Below are 20,254 nucleotides of genomic sequence, written 5' to 3' on the forward strand. Positions count from 1 at the left end.
GCTGGAAAATTGGATACAGGATAGCATATCCAACACAGACCTGGAATTCTGCCAAAAAACCCTTACATCGCTGGATATTCTTTCCCCTTCCACTCTTTTTATATGTGGTTTGACAAATTTCAACATGCAAGAATATTTTTAATGCACTCAAAGTAGCCTGATGTGCTCCTACTTTTCATTCTCTACTCTGTGATCTGTAAAATCCTTCAAGTAAGATTTTGTTATGGTTGACCAGATTAACAAAAGATTTTCATCACCACGCCAAACAGAATGACAATCTGCATTTCATTTTATTTTATTTTATTTTTTATCAGGTATAAGGCAACTTTTTGTTTAGCTGTAAACGTGCAAGGTGTAGTTCAAAATGTAACCACATTTCTTGCTTAAAAAAAAAAAACATATATATATATGACAGTCTTTTCTATGGTTTCCACTAGGTGAGTCATTCAAAATTCAAACCAACCTGGATGTTCGCTTCATCAAGCCAACAGAGAGTTTCCACGAACCTTCCTCTCACATTTCGAATCCCAACTCCTCTCACGCGCTGACTATCGCTTCGGAATTGAAAACGAGTATCTCCTTCGAACTTCAAAGGTCTTCAAATGTTGATGGGGAACTGCTTTCTGCTGTTCCTCTGGTGTATCTTGGACAAAGGCTTTGTGGCTCCCCTACATTCTCCATCCCATAGCAGGATGGGGAAGGACCACCATAAGAACACGGGGGGCCTTAGGAGACATGGTATACCTGGGGTTCAGAGGGTCAAGAGGGGCTGGGTGTGGAACCAGTTCTTCGTTCTGGAAGAATACATGGGATCTGAACCTCAGTATGTGGGAAAGGTAGGAAAACACTCATTTGTTTGTTCTAGTTTCTCCAGTCATTCACAGCTCTTTGGACTGAGTATCAGTAGACTGAATTTGAACTGAATTTTCTTTTTTTTTCTTTTTTTTTTGTAATCAATTTCATGTCATAGAAGTCCAATTGCTAGAGCAGAGCTGTCGAGTAGTTCAAAGACTTTGTGCTGGAGATGCAATTAATATGTCAAATCTCACTGTTTTCAGTTTGTTTTTGTTTTTCCTCTCTCTCTCGCTCTGTCTCTTTGGCATCCTCTATTTTTTTAAGTGTGGTTTGCTTTGGGATCTCTCAAAATGATTTATTTTGAGTAGGCTACACAGCTCTGGGGGTTGTGTGCACACAGTATTACAACTACACGATGAGCAGCCCAAATGAGGTACAGGAGCTGGATAAGCTGGCTTTGTGTCAAACAAGGACAACTTTTTCACCCAGTGTTTTTTACCCGTCACATTAAATGGGGCCTGAACAGCAGTAGTTTAATTGCCTGGCAACCTACAGGCAGGCTACGCTGAGTACATAGCTAGCATTCAGAGTGTGTTTGATCTAAGGCTTCTCTTTTCTACCTTTTCCAAGGATCTATCAATATTTCTCTCGGGTCCCACCCCCCCTCCTTCCCCCCACGTCAGTTTTTGGTATTAATGATAAAAGAGAGAATTATTTATTTAGGACGTTCCCTTCTTTTTTTCTCTGCTCAATCAAATATGAGATGACAAAAAATGATTGAAATTTCAAAAGCGAGGACCACCACTGTTTTGTTTTTTTTTCCCCCTCTCTTTTCCTCTTTCTTTTTTAAACCAAGAAATCTTACAGTTTCCCATAGAGGTAGCGGGTCAATAAAAGTTTTCTCCCCTGGTGAATTAAAAATTACCTTTTGAACATACATTAAAATGAAAAAAAGAAAAAAGGGAGGACAAAGCACATTTAGCCTCAATGAATGGGATAAATGTTAAGCTGACTTATCTGCGATCAATGTTGAGGCCAATCAATGTGGCTTTGCTTTGTGATGTCTAAGTGAGGGACATAAACATAATCAGTTTGGAAAGGGGGAAGGCGGGGGGGGGGGGGGGGGGGACACACATCTCTACCAATGTTCAAAGTAGATCCACCCACCTCCAAACCTGAACAGAGTAGGCAGTTTGATTTTTCTTTTCTTTTCTCTTCTTTTCTTTTTTTTTTTCTGTAAATCCTACTGGTGTGCGGCCTCTGACGGTTTTCAGACCTCCTGTCGAACTCTTTCAACTGACCCGCCTCCTTGAAAAGCAAAACTTAGCTCCTCCAGCAATTTTACCCAGTTTTCTGGCTGTCATGAATTGAATTGTCAAAAAATTCGGAGGAAAAAAAGTGCACAATCGACCAGTTACATCTTCGAGTCATGCCTCAACATGAGTCAGTATAGCTTCTGTGTAACCGAAAGTGAGAAAGAAAAAAAAAACAGGATGAGAAAGTGAATTTTTTTTTAAGTAGGCCAGGTGTTTTTTCCTAGTTCTGTTCCTGAAGGCCCAAAGCACTGCACAGTGTAGATCTCAGTCTCCAAAACACCTTATTCAACTTATCAGCTAATTTTCAAACTCTTGTTTAGCTGAAGCAGTTGTTTTAGAGCAAGGGGAAACCTACAATGGGCAATGCAGTGGGCCTCCAGGAACAGAATTGGGAAACACCAAGCAATGCACAATGAAGGTGAATTTAACTGTTTTTTCAGCATTTTCCATCTTTTATTCAACTTTTAGCTCTTTTCACCAGAGCTCAGCATTCTTGATGACCTGTGCAGAATTCCTGTAAAACAGATTATCTGTTTATTTATTTATTTTTCATCTAAATGTTTTGAAAAAAGGGTACCCAGATCCCACATTCGATTTTGGCCTTGGAAAACGTGTCACATTAAATCATGCCACTGGTTGGCGCCGACTGGACGAGCCACATTTGCCACAGTCATAGATTTCCAAACAGATGTCACCTTTGGCTCCACAGCCTGAGGAACACCACATGACTCTCAACCCATTCTCTGCTTTAAACACAGACCAGATGACATGATGGAGCCTTTCCCACTACTGGTGATTAATCTAACCCTGTAAAGGCTGGAGTGGCAGCAGGGCAGGACACGGATATGATGGCCAGCAGGCAGTTTAAATCATCTATGAAGAGAAATCTGGTTCAAACACTGCGTGAAAAGAGGTGTATTCGGCCTGGAATACATCTGTATATTCCCGGATACTCCACAGATTATCGGCTGTATCCGGCAGTTTGCAGCTCTGTTACGCGGCATGGAATACTCCTGAATATGTACCGTGTTTTGGGGTCTGCCTAGAGCCCTTAGTTGCCATGGTGAATAATCCCTTGGGGTGCTTGGAAGGGAACATTTGCACTTCACACCTTGGACCACCAGGTATCCTGCAATTGGTCAAAAGTCTTTCTTTGGATTGGTGGAGCAATGTCTTGCCCCTCCTCTAAAACCCTTCCCCATTGGTCCATTGTGGGTCCCCAAACATGAATTCATATGGTTTATATAATAATAATAATAATAATTATTATTATTATTATTAATATTATTATTATTGGTGGTGGTGTTGTTTTATGTTCATAGGTAGATTGTATAGATAGTCTGGCAAACAAAAATGAATTACACAAATTTTATTATAAATAAAGCAAATACAGTATAATATAAGGCATATAAATTGACAATTTTATATATATATATCTCTCTATATATATATATATATATCTCAATGTACAATATATAACAGAATAGAATACATTAGAACAGAATATACTGTAATATCATAGTATATAATACAAATGCTTTTGGGAGCATAAATGAAACTCTAAATGTTGAGCATTCCCAAGAACAACCCAGCTTCCGTGGTCTCTATTCTGTAGCACCCCACACAGTGCAGACAACTCTGTGCTAGGCGGGAGGACCCACGCTGGCCTTCCATCCAAGATGGCGGCGTCCTCTTCAGAAATTCTATCTACTGATGCGGTCCTCCATATGGCAGCCTCTTCCTCAGTTTAAAGAACACTAGCTCTGGCCTTGAGCAGATGCAAAACACAATGAAAAGAGAAATTAGATCACTGAAAATAGCAAAGGGAGAAAAAGTCTAAGAACTACTAGGGAAATGATGTTTTGACTTACTCTTCTCCTCCTTTGCCTCGTTCGAGTGGCGATCCTGCCCCCCTCTTTGTTCTCTGGATTCACCCGGTAACTCTTTCGAATAGTCTCAGTAGGTCTTTCAGGATGCTAGAGAGAAAAAAAACGGAGGAGAAAGGAAGATTGATTAAAAGTTCGTTTAGAATTCCAAGCACTGCTATGAAACAATCGCGACGATATAGTCTACCAACAAAACACGCTGTCCTACCTTGTCCGTGGATCATATCTGTGCGTGTTGTTTTCAGCATTATGCATTATCCGCACAGCTTCCTGTAGAAGCAAAATTAATACAAGAGTTAAATTCAACCACATTAAGGGATAAAGCAGATAAAGAAATGTGAACGTATCAGAATGCGCGGCAGTCAAAGACGAAAGCCAGAAGGCTACAGAAATAAACTTACCGAAACAGAGTTATTTCCCACTCGTCTTCTTTTCTCGGGCAGACTCCTCTTGCGCCTCTTTGATGGGACTCCATCCTGTCCAACCGCCGAATAACATTCTCCATGAACGTTTACTGCTGTTCAGACATCTTCTTAAAAATGCATTTAACGGGGACACCAGTTGTTTGTTTTCGTTTGGACTCGCCGTTGGAAAAATTGGATATTCCCGGCGCACGCTGTTCGTTCGAAAACTTAAGTGTTCTTTTGCAAGCCATCTCCAAAATGCACACTATCGACAGAATACGGAGTAAAACTTCTGTAATCCTTCAGTGACTCGCTTCTCCTTACCTTACCACAGGTAACCCCTTCCCCAAAGCAAATTTCGCGCTGCAGTTGCACACAATGCTATTGGTTCCTGTCACCCTACGCCATGCACGCACAGAAAACTGATTGGACAGGACTCAACCTTAGGTTCTAAGTGGGTGGTTTGAAAACGGGGCGCGTCCTCATACTGAGGAGAAACATTCCGAACAAACAAGCGAGAATCAACAACAAAAACTCCTATGCCCTGTAAACTTTTTTTTTTTTTTTAAAGTCCTGTATCCTTTGTCCCGCATCCCTCATACTGAGATAATGTCCCGCATTTTCGCTGGTCGTTTGGTTTTTAACTGTCAGAAATAAAAAATATATGGATCCATTATTTTACCCGCCCGCACATGAGCATAGTTTCTAATCTATTTAATAGCGCTATGTCAAAAGCAGTAAAAATGCAACATAGGCGAGTTTTTTTAAAAGCCTTGCTTTCACCAAATGGCTGAGAGGAGAGCGTTGAGGGCGGTCATCAAGAGTCTGTGGCGACCGTCAATCAAACTGTGCAGCTGTGGGGCCGACGAATTTCTTTGCTACGTCACAGAAACCAAACTTAGTGAAACTTTACAGATATGAAGATAAACGCTGTCAGCCGACGTCATGGTCAAAAAGTTCTTTTATCCCTTCTGACCATGCTTCTCATCCAATAGAGATTTTGGCTTGATATAAAGATTTGCATTGAAATTGTTTTATTTTATGTAATATTTTATTTTGAGCCTTATTTATTCTTATAGTTGAATTTGGTCAGGGGTTTAACTTGAAAGACTTGAGCTGTATGATGCCTGCTGCTTTGCTTAAGTACAGTTGCCTTTGATGGGCCTGTAATGGCCAATGCATGTTGGATGTCTATCAATACAAGTGTATACAAGTGTTTCTTATACAGTTAGACTGACATTATATCTAAGTTTTACATCATCTCTCAGCATTAGTAACATGTCCCTCATTGTCCCACACAAACTTACTACTTGTCCCCCATTTGGTCTGTTTGCATCTGGTCACCCTGTATCTTTGACCCCAAGTAAAGGACAGTTGCATAACCATCAAATATGTAATTAATGAACCTCTCATTTAGACTTTTTTTAAATTATGTTTTCAGTGTGTTTTTGTATGCTCCATTTGAAGTGTCCATTGTAATTTAGCTGCACGACAGAGCAATGACATTAAAGGCTACATGGGCCTACCACTGCTGTATTATACACCATGCAACACCAAAGAAGTTTGTGAGGTTATCAAAATATCAGCTAAATATTACATATAGGCTAACTGATAGAAAGTTACAGCGAGGAAGGGGGGCAGGCTTCTATACCCAGTCCCCCCTAGACCATTGACTGTTATTAGCATTTGAAAGGCCAAGCCATCAGCTAACGACTGTGGTCACGCGGATGCCTGAAAACTGCCGTCTAACAGCTGTATTCGGACATTTGCGGGAGTTTTCAGGTCCGCGTGACAAAGTTCTGCGGGCATCCGAATACCTCCGGAAAACAGCAGGTTTAGCGGAAGTTTACTTTGTCCGGATATTTCCGAATACACCACTTTTCACGCAGTGAAACTCAAAAAAAAAAAGCCTCCTTTGACCCGGGCCAAACGAAAAGAGGCTTTTTAAAGATCTTCGCCTGCTGGCACCCGGACTGGACTTTTTTTTTTTTTTTCTCTTTGCATACTAATGCACAAGCAGATTCGCTTAAACACAATAACCTCCTCGTTTAATTAACTCGTTCATTTATTCACCCATTTTCATTTCCCTCTGCTTCCTTTATACATTAACTGTAGACCCAGAGTGGTGGATTTCACACTCAAATCCAAAGAAGACAACTCAGACGCTGGAAACAGATCAAAGGTGCAGGTTTTATTTCTGATGTACACTTGTGACACACTAGTCGCAATGCAGAACTGAGCCGCAGCCAGGGCAAATTTAAGACGACCCCATATTCACAGTGAAGGCTGCTATCACAGAATAGTCTTCACAAAAAAAAAAAAAAAAATCCCCCAAAAAGGCAGTATCTTACAAATCCATACATTCTGAGATTTTTATACTGTATGTTTTTGTTTTCATTAGTTATCCCCAGAGCCAGCGTTATGGCCAGTAACTGTTGAACGCACATGTCAAGCCTCGAGCATGCTAGTCATGAACTCAAGTAGCTTATGATATTGTTGAGCTTATGATGAGGAATGAACATTAATCTATTATAGTGCTATAGTCCTTGCATGAGCCAAAACAAATTGAAAGAAAACAAAACCAAAAAACAGACTTGAGGTAAAAAAAAAAAAGTCTTTTCTTAGTGCTTGAGACCATGGCATGAGAGCATTTCAGCAAATGGCCTTTTTTTTCGTTCACATGCGGCGTGAAGAGTGGTGTTTTTTTGGTTTCCATTGTTAAGCGAGTTACCAATAAGAAGGCTGTATGTGTTTATGAAGATGGTCGAGAGCACTGTTATGTCATCTCATTGAACACAATCATCCAACTTTCTTTACTGCATCACATATCCAAAGCACAATGCTATCTCTACATGCTTTGCCTTTCACTTCTCTCCGTGACATCGACATATTTATAGTATCTGTATTTGGCTCTTGAGAGCTCTTGAAAGCTATCGAGTGGGCTTGTGACGTGTGCTTTTCACAAGTTTGTCTGAATATCCTTTTCTGCAATTACGTATATAATAGAGCGTCCGCAGTGTAAGTGAAAATATCTTTTTCACACAGAAGCTGCTCTGTTCAGTCAAAAGTTTTATTGTGCGGAAATTTTAATAGAGGTTCTTTTGTTACTTGTAGAGAGAACATTGGAGAGCTCACTCACTCACTCACTCACTATCTAAGCCGCTTATCCTGATTAGGGTCGCGGGGGGTGCTGGAGCCTATCCCAGCGCACATAGGGCGAAAGGCGGGGAAACACCCTGGACAGGTCGCCAGTCCATCGCAGGGCAGACACACAGACAAACACACTCACACCTAAGGGCAATTTAGTGTCTCCAATTCACCTAACCTGCATGTCTTTGGACTGTGGGAGGAAACCGGAGCTCCCGGAGGAAACCCATGCAGACACAGGGAGAACATGCAAACTCCACACAGAAAGGACCCTGAGCACCCGGCCAGGAACCGAACCCGAAACCTTCTTGCTGTGAGGCAACAGCGCTACCCACTGCGCCACCGTGCCGCCCACATTGGAGAGCTATGTTTATAATTTATGCTATTCGCGTCATCACGTTTGTGAAATCAATTAACAATTACTTATACTCTTTACACGAGGTAATCAGTGAGTTAACCCCAGCTCTACTGGACTGGTGTGTGTTGGTAGATCAGAGACACTGATACATCTTTGGGTGAATAGCTGGAGCCGGATCATTTCAGTTCTCCCAGGTTGAGCCAGTTGGCCAATTAACCCATAACTGAGTTTGGTTTACATATTTATCCACGGAGCTGAAGCTTTCATATTTCCTCATTAGTCATGCAGACAGAGGGCGCAAGCTTGACCAGTCAGTCCTGTGAGGAGCAAAAGCCCAGCTGGGTTCTTTCATATGTGTGCTTTAGACCCAACAAAGACTGGACATCGCTTGGCACCAACGTCTACGGCATTCAATAACAAATTCAGATGGACCACATTTCAAAACCAGGCCTTTTCTTTAAAGGCCCGGGGGAGGGGGGTTGTCGTTCTAGGGCCGCATTGGCTTGCGGGCTGCTAATTGAATAGGCATAGTCTATATTACAATTTAATCATCTCAAAATGCCCCCAGTGTTTTATTAAAGTAAGGCCCCTGGTCTGTGTTAAAATATGAAGTTATACTGAATACTGTAGGAATATCTCATAAAATGTGTCTTTTTTAACTGGAACGGTTATTGTAAAATGCTATTTAGCCAGAGTTGGCTGTTACCCACACGATTTATGACTTTGAATACATGTAAATACATATTCATCTGTCCTTACCTTTCTCATTACGTCCTGGAGAAGGCTTTGTAAAGCAAAATGTGTTGACTCTTTAATTTCACATAGAAAGAGTGCCATGGCTTTTTTGTTTGTTTGTTTGTTTTTGTTTTTTGCTTAATGGTATGGCTAGACAATATGATGGTATTCACCAAGCATTTTCCCCTTAGCTGCAACTATTAGAGCTAAGGGCACAGGTATTGGAAAAGAATTTCTCGCTTGAGATGTCCAAGATATTTGTTGTTACAAATGTCAGACATTTTCTGATTTGAAACATTGGGGGGGGGGGGGTGTTTAAAGGTGACTCAGCCTCTGGGACCTTTTTTTGGCAGCGGCAGCCAGAATAGGTTTTAAATTATTACTAAACAATCAGTGCTAACCCCTTAGCATGCCAGGGCATGTTTACCTCCCCAGAGAGAATCAGAGGTTTGTCTGTCCAGAGAGGATCAGAGGTTTGTCTGCCCAGAGAGAATCAGAAGTTTGTCTGTCCAGAGAGAATCAGAGGTTTGTCTGTCCAGAGAGGATCAGAGGTTTGTCTGTCCAGAGAGAATCAGAGGTTTGTCTGCCCAGATTGAATCAGAGGTTTGTCTGTCCAGAAAGGATCAGAGGTTTGTCTGTCCAGAGAGGATCAGAGGTTTGTCTGCCCAGAGAGAATCAGAGGTTTGTCTGTCCAGAGAGGATCAGAGGTTTGTCTGTCCAGAGAGAATCAGAGGTTTGTCTGCCCAGATTGAATCAGAGGTTTGTCTGTCCAGAAAGGATCAGAGGTTTGTCTGTCCAGAGAGGATCAGAGGTTTGTCTGTCCAGAGAGAATCAGAGGTTTGTCTGTCCAGAGAGAATCAGAGGTTTGTCTGTCCAGAGAGAATCAGAGGTTTGTCTGTCCAGAGAGAATCAGAGGTTTGTCTGTCCAGAAAGGATCAGAGGTTTGTCTGTCCAGAGAGAATCAGGGAATCTTCATACGTTTTATAATCAGAATGCATCATTTTAGTTTAGTTTGCTATGGGTGACCTTTAAATTTACCAAATACAGTAAATTCAGGTGGCATATATATACATATATATATATATATATATATATATATATATATATATATATATACACACATACATATACATATATCTATCTATCTATCCATATCTATATATCTATATATCTATATATATCTATATATATATATAGAGAGAGAGAGAGAGAGAGAGAGAGAGATAGATAGATAGATAGATAGATAGATAGATAGATAGATAGATAGATAGATAGATAGTTAGATATAGATATAGATATGCGTGTGTGTGTGTGTTCTCCTTTTGACACAAAAGACCTAAGAAAATGCATCTCCTCTCAGAAATCCTGTGTGAATCCAAAGTGAAGCATTAAGATATCTAAATGTTCTTTTCTCTAAATCCCTCATGCCCGATTGTGCGATAGTACACATTGTAATATCAGTATAAACTGTGATTATTTCCTGTAAAAGAAGAGGAGGCAGTATGGATTGAATGGCTGATAGAGCTTCTATTGTACATGTAGAAGTCTCACTGACATTCTCCACTGAAAACACTTAGTGCCTGTGAAAAAAAGGCTTAGTCTTGTTCAGTTTTACAGGCTCTTTCATTGCCCTATTGAGAGACATGTATAATCTGACTCCTTAAAATATGCTCCTGTGACCTGTAGTAAGTAATGACTCTTTTTATTTGAGAGCCTTTTATTCTTCTTTTAATGGATTAAAAAAAAATTATTTCAACATTTTTCTCATGCTGACACTGAGAATATCATATTAAGAGACGGAGCTTATGTCTCTCGGGGTGCACCTCCACACTGGTTTTGATAGCATCCTAAAATTGAAATTCATAGTGATTCGCGCTGCTTTGTAAGGCCTTGATGGGTCTGGATTGCTTTCACTCGTCAGTAGAGCCGAGAATATCACAACGTCTAGGTCTGGGTGGTATCTGTGCCTGTTTTTTCCAAAGACGTTAAAAGAAAGAAAGAAAGAAAGAAAGAAAGAAAGGAAGAGGTCTACAAGGAGTTCTGAAGTTTCTCTTTCCTCAGTCACTAAGAGCAGATCAGTAATGTAACAATGTACTGAGCTGCACGTACCAACTCTGAACAGCTGTACATTTTGTTTAGTGTTGAAGTTGGAAAGCCGTTGGCGTAGTCCGAACAGAGAAAAAGAAAAACACCCCAGCAAACAAAGAACGTCAGTGCTTTTAGGATTTTAATTTAATCGTGCGTGTCTACCCTTAAATATCAGACAAAAGAGGGTTATCTCAATATATTCATGTATTTTCTTGAAAATACCCATACAGCACCAAGCTGGTCTCAGTACAGCATCGTACCGGATTATCCTGCTGAGTCAGAATACTGTTAACCTAGACAGAGATTAACAGAGAACCCTGCCGCCCCCCCCCCCCCCCCACCCAAAAAAGGAAAACAATCCATATATTGTATGTTAGAACTCACAAACATTAATCTGTCCAAAATCTGTCAGAATTCAGCAGTCTTAGCAAGCAAGAGAAACAAATCGTATTTGAGAAACAAATCATATTTGAGATATTATGGAAAATAAGGTCAATCAACTGGTGCGTCTCCATTTATTCAATGCCATTTCCCCCGCCTTTTTTATTTCTTAAACGAACAATGTGAGTCTTGAGGTGTTTTTTTTTTTTTTTTTTCAACACTCAACCTTTATATTGAATTTAACATTGAATCTTCTTCTTCTTACTATCGATATTGTAGCTTCACTCGGATCTGGATAAAGGGGACAGTATGGTGAAATACACTCTCTCAGGAGAAGGCGCAGGTTCAATTTTCACCATTGAGCCCACCACAGGGGACATCCACGCCTTAAGGAGCCTGGATAGGGAGGAGAAGTCTTATTACACGCTCCGGGCCCAGGCTGTAGACATACTTACGGGCAGACCTTTAGAACCAGAGTCCGAATTCATCATTAAGGTCCAGGACATCAACGACAACGAGCCAAAATTTCTGGAGGGCCCATACAAGGCCTCTGTGCCTGAGATGTCACCTATAGGTAAGAGGAAAGAAGCTTGTGCTCATTGCGATGTTACAGGTGATTGATTGTTTAGGTCATACTTGTACTGGTGGAGTGGCAGAGCACTGTGGTGTTGTTTACAATAATTGCAAACAGAAAGAGAGAGAGAGAGAGAGAGAGAGAGAGAGAGACAAACGGTACAGCTAAGCGCGACAGTGTGTTCTTTAAACAATTTACCTTTTTTTTTTCCCCCTCCTTGACTCTACCATGAGTCAAAATACAAACATCCTCGAGCACATTTTTTTTTTTTTAGTAAAGTCCCCGTAACTGTGTTAAAATAATACAGTTCTTCACCATTGTGTCAGACTTGCGATGCCCACGCATCCAAGGTCAGCGCAAAAGCCTCAAGTGAAAATCATCTGAGTGTGGCACACACAGCTCCCCTGCTGTCAGAGGCAGTCAGAAAGCCATTTTTGTCTCTTATTCCCAAGGGCAGGGTTTTCTGAGGTGGTCACTCCTTTTGGCAGAATGGCCGATGGATGACAATATTGTTCCTTTAAGTCGGCAGGCATCGCAGTTTCCATACAGATGATTACCCGACACCTAGGAATTCACACAGAACATGCAGAGCAAAATGAACATTGATCAGCTACAGCCAGTGAAATTCAATCACCACTAATCTATAAAATACTCTCCAGACTCAATCGAACCTCGCTCAGAAAAGTACTGGTTTTATGCGTTTTCTGGCGGGTGAATTAATGCAGAAGTGATTTTATATTGTGACACAATTCAGACCACCATCTGTTTTCTGCAGACTCCTACACTGCCTGGTGGGAGTTAATTTAACCAGATGGTCTTAAGTCTAATCCCTCAAGACTAATCTTAAATCTATATACTGTTTTTAGCATCTTCATATAGCAGCGCATTTCAAACACACAGGCACAATTCAAAGTGCGTTCTGCTTTGATGAATTTAGCCCCTTTGTTACACGGCCAGTAACTTTGTCGAATGTGGATTTGAGGCACATCAAAACTGACTCCTTCTCTTTATGATGTATCCTTTTGAACGATACCTGACAGCCAACTGGTAATACGATTTTAAATGTGTGGAAGATCAATAGAGCCATAACCCTCTAGTATTCCTTTATACGTGTCTTTCTCATGAGCACAGTGACGAAACTTCCTCACAGAAGTCGGCTATCAGCACAGACGCAGAGGATATTCCTCTCCTCACACGGCACCCTGCTTTTCAGCCATAGATCAAATTGATTACATGCCATGTTATTGCCAAGAATACGTATCATTTATTACACGTCCGAGTTATTTTAGACATATCTTCATGAGATAGCGCGTAGGATTTAAACTCTTTGACGTGTAGGATGGCTGATGGAATATGAAATTATTTTCTGTATATTAGCCTTCGGTGAGTTAAATTATATGTCAGTTTTTTTTTTTTTCTAGGAGGGAAAAATAAATAAATAAACTTCGAGAGTTGTTTCAAATTCTAGGCTCTAGATGGAGTGTATCTCACTTCCTCCGCAATTCCTCTGCATGTAAATATACGTGTAAATCTAATTTATGAAGGCTTTAACAGATACTTCTGGGTTATCTGCTGCACAGACATATATATATTTGCATTAATGGATCAGATCATGTTTTTAAAAGGTACTTATGTGACGCAAGTGACCGCTACAGATGCCGACGACCCTACCTATGGAAACAGCGCTAGGATCGTGTACAGCATTCTGCATGGGCAGCCATACTTTTCCGTGGATGCCAAAACAGGTGAGATCTGATGATGCTTATGATGTGAACCTTGAGACACACAATGATGAAGTTCTCAGAAAATCAGTCCACCAAAATGCAATTAAACTCTTGATTTCCTCATTGTGACTAGCATTTATAATCTTTTTTTTTTTCCCTCAACAAGTCCAACTTAGTCATGACCTCGATTAACAGGACTTTTGGTCTCTAAAATGTCCTTGAGGATTAATAATAGATGCGAATTTCCTTACAAGGATCCAACTCAAGGTTACTTACTATATGACAATGGATCAATTCTAGAACTCTGTCCATTGTTAGCATGCTAGTTCTTTTGAATGTAAGGGCTATATTGAAATACTCATGTTTGTTTTGTGGCGAACGGTACTGTGAGACTAAGATGCTGTTTACACTTGGTTTTAAAAAGCGTCCTGGCCGATCGGATCACAAGCGGATACCCGAGACACATTGCCGTTTATACCTGTGTCTCCAAGGTATCCGGCTGACCACTTGTATTCAGATTTCGTTACTGCTACGTCATTTTCGCTAGAAGGTTATTATGTTAGTCTCTGTCCGGGACACATCAGGACGCATTAGTGTTTACACTACACAAGATATGTCGTCGAATGCGTCCCGGACCACCTCGGCAAGTGATTTGACTGATGGGATCACAATGCGTCTTGGTGGTTGTTTGCGCTTGTATTTAGCGCCATCCCCTTGTGATCCGATCGCCCAAGATGCATTTTAAAACCAATGGTAAACAGGGCCCAAGTTAAAAAAAAAAAAGACCTTAAAAACAACCAAACAAACAAAAAAAAGCAGATAGGAAATGGAAATGGGAGAGATGATACTGTATTCAAGTAAGAAAAGCTATGTTTTTTATTTATTTATGTATTTATATTTAAAGCGTATTTCTTCGGTTAGGTATTGTGGTCTTGAAAAGCTGCACACATCAGAGTGTGTCCACACACAAACCTTCTCTTTTTTAACGTCTTTTTTTTGGGGGGGGGGGGGGGGGGGGGGTTGCTTGTTTTTTGGGGGGGTTTTTTCCAGTGTTTTTTTTTTTTCAGTGTTTTTTCTTGCCATCATGCACTGCAATACTCCCCCCTGATCAAAAGATACTCCCTCCGAGAGAGTGGGAACAATTAGTGTTGATTAGCCTTTAGCAGAATGTCAGAGGTCTGACCTCAGTGGCCCTGTTCACAGAGGGGCTACACGCAGATTAATGACGGAGCTATTAAAAAACTCTCACTTCTCTCTATGAATGCAGCCATCATCAAAAGAATATTGATTCCTTCACAAATCCACAGCCCCTCCTCCCCACACCCTGTTACCAATACAACTCTCTGTATCACTCTCTCCTCTCTCTCTCTCTCTCTCTGTCTCTCTCTCTGTTGTTCACAAAGGAGTTGTCAGGACTGCCCTACCTAACATGGACCGGGAGGTCAAGGAGATGTACCAGGTCCTCATCCAGGCCAAGGACATGGGGGGCCAGCTGGGGGGTTTGGCTGGAACTACCATCATCAATATCACCCTCACTGATGTCAACGACAACCCACCTAGGTTTTCCAAAAGTGTGTTTATGGCCAGACACTGCTCCATATAGCTTTTGTTCTCGCTGGTCTTCTGGTGTCCTACCCGCATGCTTGTTAACACTAGTTAGATCTGTCTTGATACTGCAAGGGTGTTGCATTCTAAAAGAAAAATTAAGATGTTAGCTACACCAAATCTGTTTTAACATATTTTTCTGATATTAATCATCCACAGCATGTGAGATTTTTTTTTTTTTTTAAGAATGAGAATTATTATCATTAGTACAGTTAATTAGATTCTAGATAGATCATAAACATTTACACAGATTTAAAAGTTTAAAATTTCTCCTGTTCACTGATCCTACAGTTCAGAGCTTGACTCCCATTGGGATAAACTAGGATGTAGTTTTTAGTTATACTGCTTCATGGAAAACATTTCAGGTCCTACTTTTAAAAATCAATGAACTCAACCTTTCTAATCAGCTTAAGGAAATTAAGCCAAACCGTTGTGTTTAGTGAATAATTAGTCTTGATTTGTGAGTCAGATGTTCCAGACATACGAGTGATCAGTCATTTAGATTGACCCAGAAATGTAATTCATCCCCCAGTCTACCACTGTCTGTAATTAAGACAAGCAGAGCTCCTACCATACACAAACAACAACAACAACTTAATTGTTACGGATTTGCAAATGTGATTACTGGCACAGTTCTCAGTTTCATGTCACGACAGCTGCTTTAAGTGATTAACAGATCATTACAGGATAATTTATGTGTAATATTTTGAAGCATTAGTCTGTCTTTTGAAGGTCCTTTGAAAACACATTCTAAAAGAGGGCCAGCAAGGAATTTACTGTGATTCCTTGCTGGCCCTCTTGTGGATGTTTGTCCGTTTCTGTTTTTTTTTTTTTTTTTCTGTTTTTTTTTTCCTCCTCCCATTTGTCTTCAGGGTGCTTTTTTTGCTAACTGCTTGACAGGTATCTTTCACCTGCGTGTTCCGGAGTCTTCACCAGTGGGGTCAGCAGTGGGGAGCATCAAAGCCCATGATTTAGATTCCGGAAAGAATGCTGAAGTCGAGTACAGTATTGTTCCAGGAGACGGAGGCTCCATGTTTGACATCCACTCTAGCGAACATACTCAGGAGGGAGTGGTGGTACTGAAAAAGGTATGAAATTGTAAACCATTTTTCTTTTACTCACCATACAGACTGCCAACACACACATTTGTATTCCGTGTTTATCGTTCATATTTTTGATTATAAAGCTATCACTTTGCAGTTAACAGTTATCCTATGGGGATTCTTGTCTAAACTGGAATACTCCAGTTTTATTTAAACCAAATTTAAATATTAAACAGTGGGACATTCCAGTGCTAGAGGGGAGATTAGACTCAGCGAACGCGCTTTGGAGAAAACATTTCCTGTTGATTTTTTTGAATTTGCACCATCCTTGTGCATGCATGCTAATGTTAGATATGCTAACATTAGTCCAAATAGAGGCTCCTTTGGAGTGTTTACCCTGGGGTGAATCATCTCGTACTGCGCTATAGTAACACTGTCATCCATGATGAAGAAGGCATTAATGGACACTAAAACGTGTTAACACCCAGCTCACACAATGAGCTGCCTTCCCCTATGAAAGATCAGATCCATCAAATCATTAGCGTAGGTCTGTGCCTGTCCTCTGGATATGGCTTCTCCAACCCTCATGTTTAACCAACATTTGAAAAGCAATGATGTTTTAGGGGAGGACAGGGTGACCTCCTTCAGTCACTTTCAAAATACATTGTTTTAGTTTTCTGGTTATAAAAAAAGGAATAATATTTCTTTTCTTTTTTTTTTTCTTTTTTTTTAAAAAAAAGGGGCCCAATCTTTTTGATTTAGAGGGCATAAATAAATAAATGAGTTTGCCCCCTGGCTATCACAGCACATACCTCTTGATCTGATATGACAGGCCGAAATCCCTTCAGACGCTGGGTAACAGGCCTGTTCACAGACACTGGGTGTGTTCTCAGAAGTGCTTAGCTCCATGCGAAGGCGCTGGTAAAAGCTTTCAGAGCAGGCTGGAGTGCCCCCCCCCCCCCCCCCCCCCCCCGCCCGTGCTCTAGGGAGAGGCCAGCTTACTCAGTCATTACTCAGAGCTCGTGTGGAACTAGTGGCCAAGCAAAGATGCTCCAGTGCCCCTGACTGCTCACTGAAAAGGGATTGTTCTCCCGCTCACTGAGCATCTCAACCAGAGCATCACACAGCTCCACATCTGAAAACATGCAATTTCTCTCTCTCAGAATATATATATGGGGTTTTTTTTTTTGTTTGTTTGTTTTTTTAATTTATCACCAAGCAGTATCATGTAAAGGAATTCATATTGTGTATGTACATCTATATGTATATCTTTATGGAGCTATATGTGTGTATATTCCTGTATGTCTACATAAACAATATATACTCTATCTATCGATCTATCAGTCATTTATGCCTTGACAGCCATTATTTAGATAGATAGATAGATAGATAGATAGATAGATAGATAGATAGATAGATAGACAGATAGATAGATAGACAGATAGATGGATAGACAGATAATGACTGTCAATGCAAATATTAGTACTATTCCATACATATGTTCATAACATTGGATGTCAGAAGTACAAATTGTGAAGATACAGTGTGGTCCCTTCTGTGTCTCTTTGTGCAGTGTTTTACTGGACTACTCCCCTCACTTTCAAACTCCAGAGCACAGTACAAAGTCACATAGTCCCTTACATTGCAGAATGTGGAAAGCCATGTGCGCTGACCCAAAAAAAATAAAAGGAAAGGGAAAAAAAAAAGAAAAACCCGGGATCCTCAGCATGGGGTGTGGAACAAGGTCAATGACAGTATACGTTCCTCCATGTGTCCTCCATGGCCATGCTGCCTCTCCACCCATCCTGCTGATGGTGGGACTGTCCTATTCTCACCTCCAGCAGCGGCGGATAACCACCGGGGCCTAAAACGCTGAGCTAGACGGATCTGGGTGCGTTAAGTGTCAGGAACTCGGCCAGGGCTGTTGTTAAGAGGATCTGGTGGAGTAACTGGTTTAAGGGATAATCTTCATTGTGTTGACAGCGGAGCAAAAGGTGAGCTTTTAGGTTCCAGTTAAGCGAACGAAATCATTATCCGTGGTGACGGACAGATGGTCCTACTTTGGAAAACGCAAGTCTCATTTCTGAATGGCGTTCCGTTACAATGCTGGCCAAGGTACGAAGATTAGTTAACGTGCAAAACGGCACGTGACAAAAGTGAGAGGCTGAATGATGGGCGTTTAGAATGTAGGTAAACAAACAAACAAGCAAACGAAACATGACCATACTATATCACAGTCCAATATAATGTGCACACACTCCACCTGAGTCATAGATATCCCCTTGACTTATGAGGAAACCCCAAGTTAATAATGCCGTGATATTAGGCGGATTCAGTTAAGCTTTGATGTGGGTGCTTTATTGAATTACAAATCAGTACCATCATCTCCCATCTGTTGTTGGTCTGTTTGAAATGCATAGGCGCAAATGTAGAAACTCTGAAAAAAAAAAAAAAAAATCCACAGACTCGTCTACAAGGAATAAGTAATAAGGGGATGAACAGTGCCACCTACAGGTCACCCTTGCCCCAATCTTTGAATAATAAGTACGTTAATGGGCAGTGGAGCAAATGGCTTTGGCGTGAAAGCATTAAGTGCAGTGTGTCTTTCACAGCCATAAATTTATACATTAACAAAGGATGAACACTGCGTTTGGCAGAATCTGTAACACTTCATTCATTAAAAAAAAAAATGGCACCCTGAAACAGTAGTAGCCAATAAGGCACTTTACGTATGACAGAGTGACAGAAATACCTCAGGTTATAGGCTACATACCTTTTGAGTGATAATCTAATTCTGCCATGTCGTGGAACACATAACACAATTACACTCACACCGCGAATATACCCAACGCTCCAACGGGCCACAAGCACAGAAGAAGAAATACAAACCTCAGAATCTCTGCAGTTTCGGTTACAGAGCTAGGTTCAAAATTTCACTGCATAATCCCTGCATACATACATATCTTTCCTTATTTACATCCAAAGTGCTTTCCGTCTAAATTTGTTTTGGAAACTGACGCAGGCCATTTCCATTAAAACCACAGAGCCGGGCCTTTTCGGGTGGGGGTGGGGGAGGAGGGCAAGTGAGTTTGCGGTCTGTCACCGAATGCAATCCTGTGCCCATCAGGATGATGACGGGGGCGTCTGTCTCCTCTCGAGTCATCTCAGTGGCAGTTCTGCAGTCAGTAGGGTGCACCAGCCAACACGGCAGACAGACGTCCACGCCGCGGTGTCGGCTTGGGCCTGCCGGGAGCTTGGCAGCCGTGGCTGTTGGGCTGTCACCGGTAACAAGACGACCCGTGGGGTGAGTGCGGACACAGCACGGGATCTCAGACATAATGGAGCCGGTGCCCCAGCGCAAGGTCTCGGGCAGTTGACGTGTGTGTGTGTGTGTGCCATTAGAGGCACTCCCAGCGCAAATCAGCTGGTCGCAGTGGCAGAATGACAAGAGGGAATAACGACCTGATTTATTTTAGAAATTAGATCGGAAAACCGCATAGGATATATTTCTGTTCTTGGAGGGAAAATGCAAAAGGATGAAACCAACTTATGGAACATGTTTAGAAATCCCTCCGAACTGCACGAAGGAGCTTTTACGTGGCGGCCTGTTGGATGTTCGTTAAGTGTGGTGTGGATTCTTTTACGATCCTTTCAATTCATTTTTGTTCATTTATTTCGCCAGCAAGGAAATCTCGCACGGATTTAGTTAAATAGGTCCCAAACTTGTGAGGTCTTGAACCTTTTTTTTCATGATCTTGCCTGACTTGCAAAACAAACATTTCCATATCAAAGTGCCCTGCTCTAGGATGAGGGATGTTTTTGCATTCTCAGTTAGGAGCTAGTTAAGGTGAATGAAAGAGAATCTGACCTCATCATCATGAGTCATCCCAAAGTCATTAACCGGAATGTTGAGGAACGCATTCACAACGTTTCTATTGAAATAAGGAGCTTCATAGCCTGTATTTTACCCTCCGTCTCATAATTATAGCTTTACGTATCAGCAGCTGGTATGTCCTTTGATTTGTTGGTACAAAAGATAATATAATATGAGAGTACACAAGATTTTATTGCTTTTACAAAGCATATTTCCCCTAATTTATGACTGCAAAACAGACCTGTCTGTAATGCTTTGAATCTACTCAGAACGAATGGCTGTGTAAACAGAGTGATTCATTTTTGTGGCCCTGTGCCCTGTGGC

At 41.1% G+C, this 20,254-nt stretch overlaps 1 protein-coding gene across 1 annotated transcript in view; it reads left to right on the forward strand.

The window, feature by feature from the left end:
- Positions 1 to 602: 602 nt before the first annotated feature.
- cdh12a (cadherin 12a) overlaps positions 603 to 20,254 on the forward strand; it is a 30,108-nt gene continuing 10,456 nt past the window's right edge. Inside the window, exons 1-5 of the mRNA XM_030773539.1 lie at positions 603 to 836; positions 11,390 to 11,684; positions 13,310 to 13,429; positions 14,812 to 14,979; positions 15,914 to 16,101. Of these exons, the coding sequence (XP_030629399.1) occupies positions 603 to 836; positions 11,390 to 11,684; positions 13,310 to 13,429; positions 14,812 to 14,979; positions 15,914 to 16,101 (1,005 nt within the window). The remainder of the gene's footprint in view (positions 837 to 11,389; positions 11,685 to 13,309; positions 13,430 to 14,811; positions 14,980 to 15,913; positions 16,102 to 20,254) is intronic.

The sequence above is a fragment of the Chanos chanos genome, chromosome 5 (genome assembly GCF_902362185.1).
Source record: "Chanos chanos chromosome 5, fChaCha1.1, whole genome shotgun sequence".
Classification (NCBI taxonomy): Eukaryota; Metazoa; Chordata; class Actinopteri; order Gonorynchiformes; family Chanidae; genus Chanos; species Chanos chanos.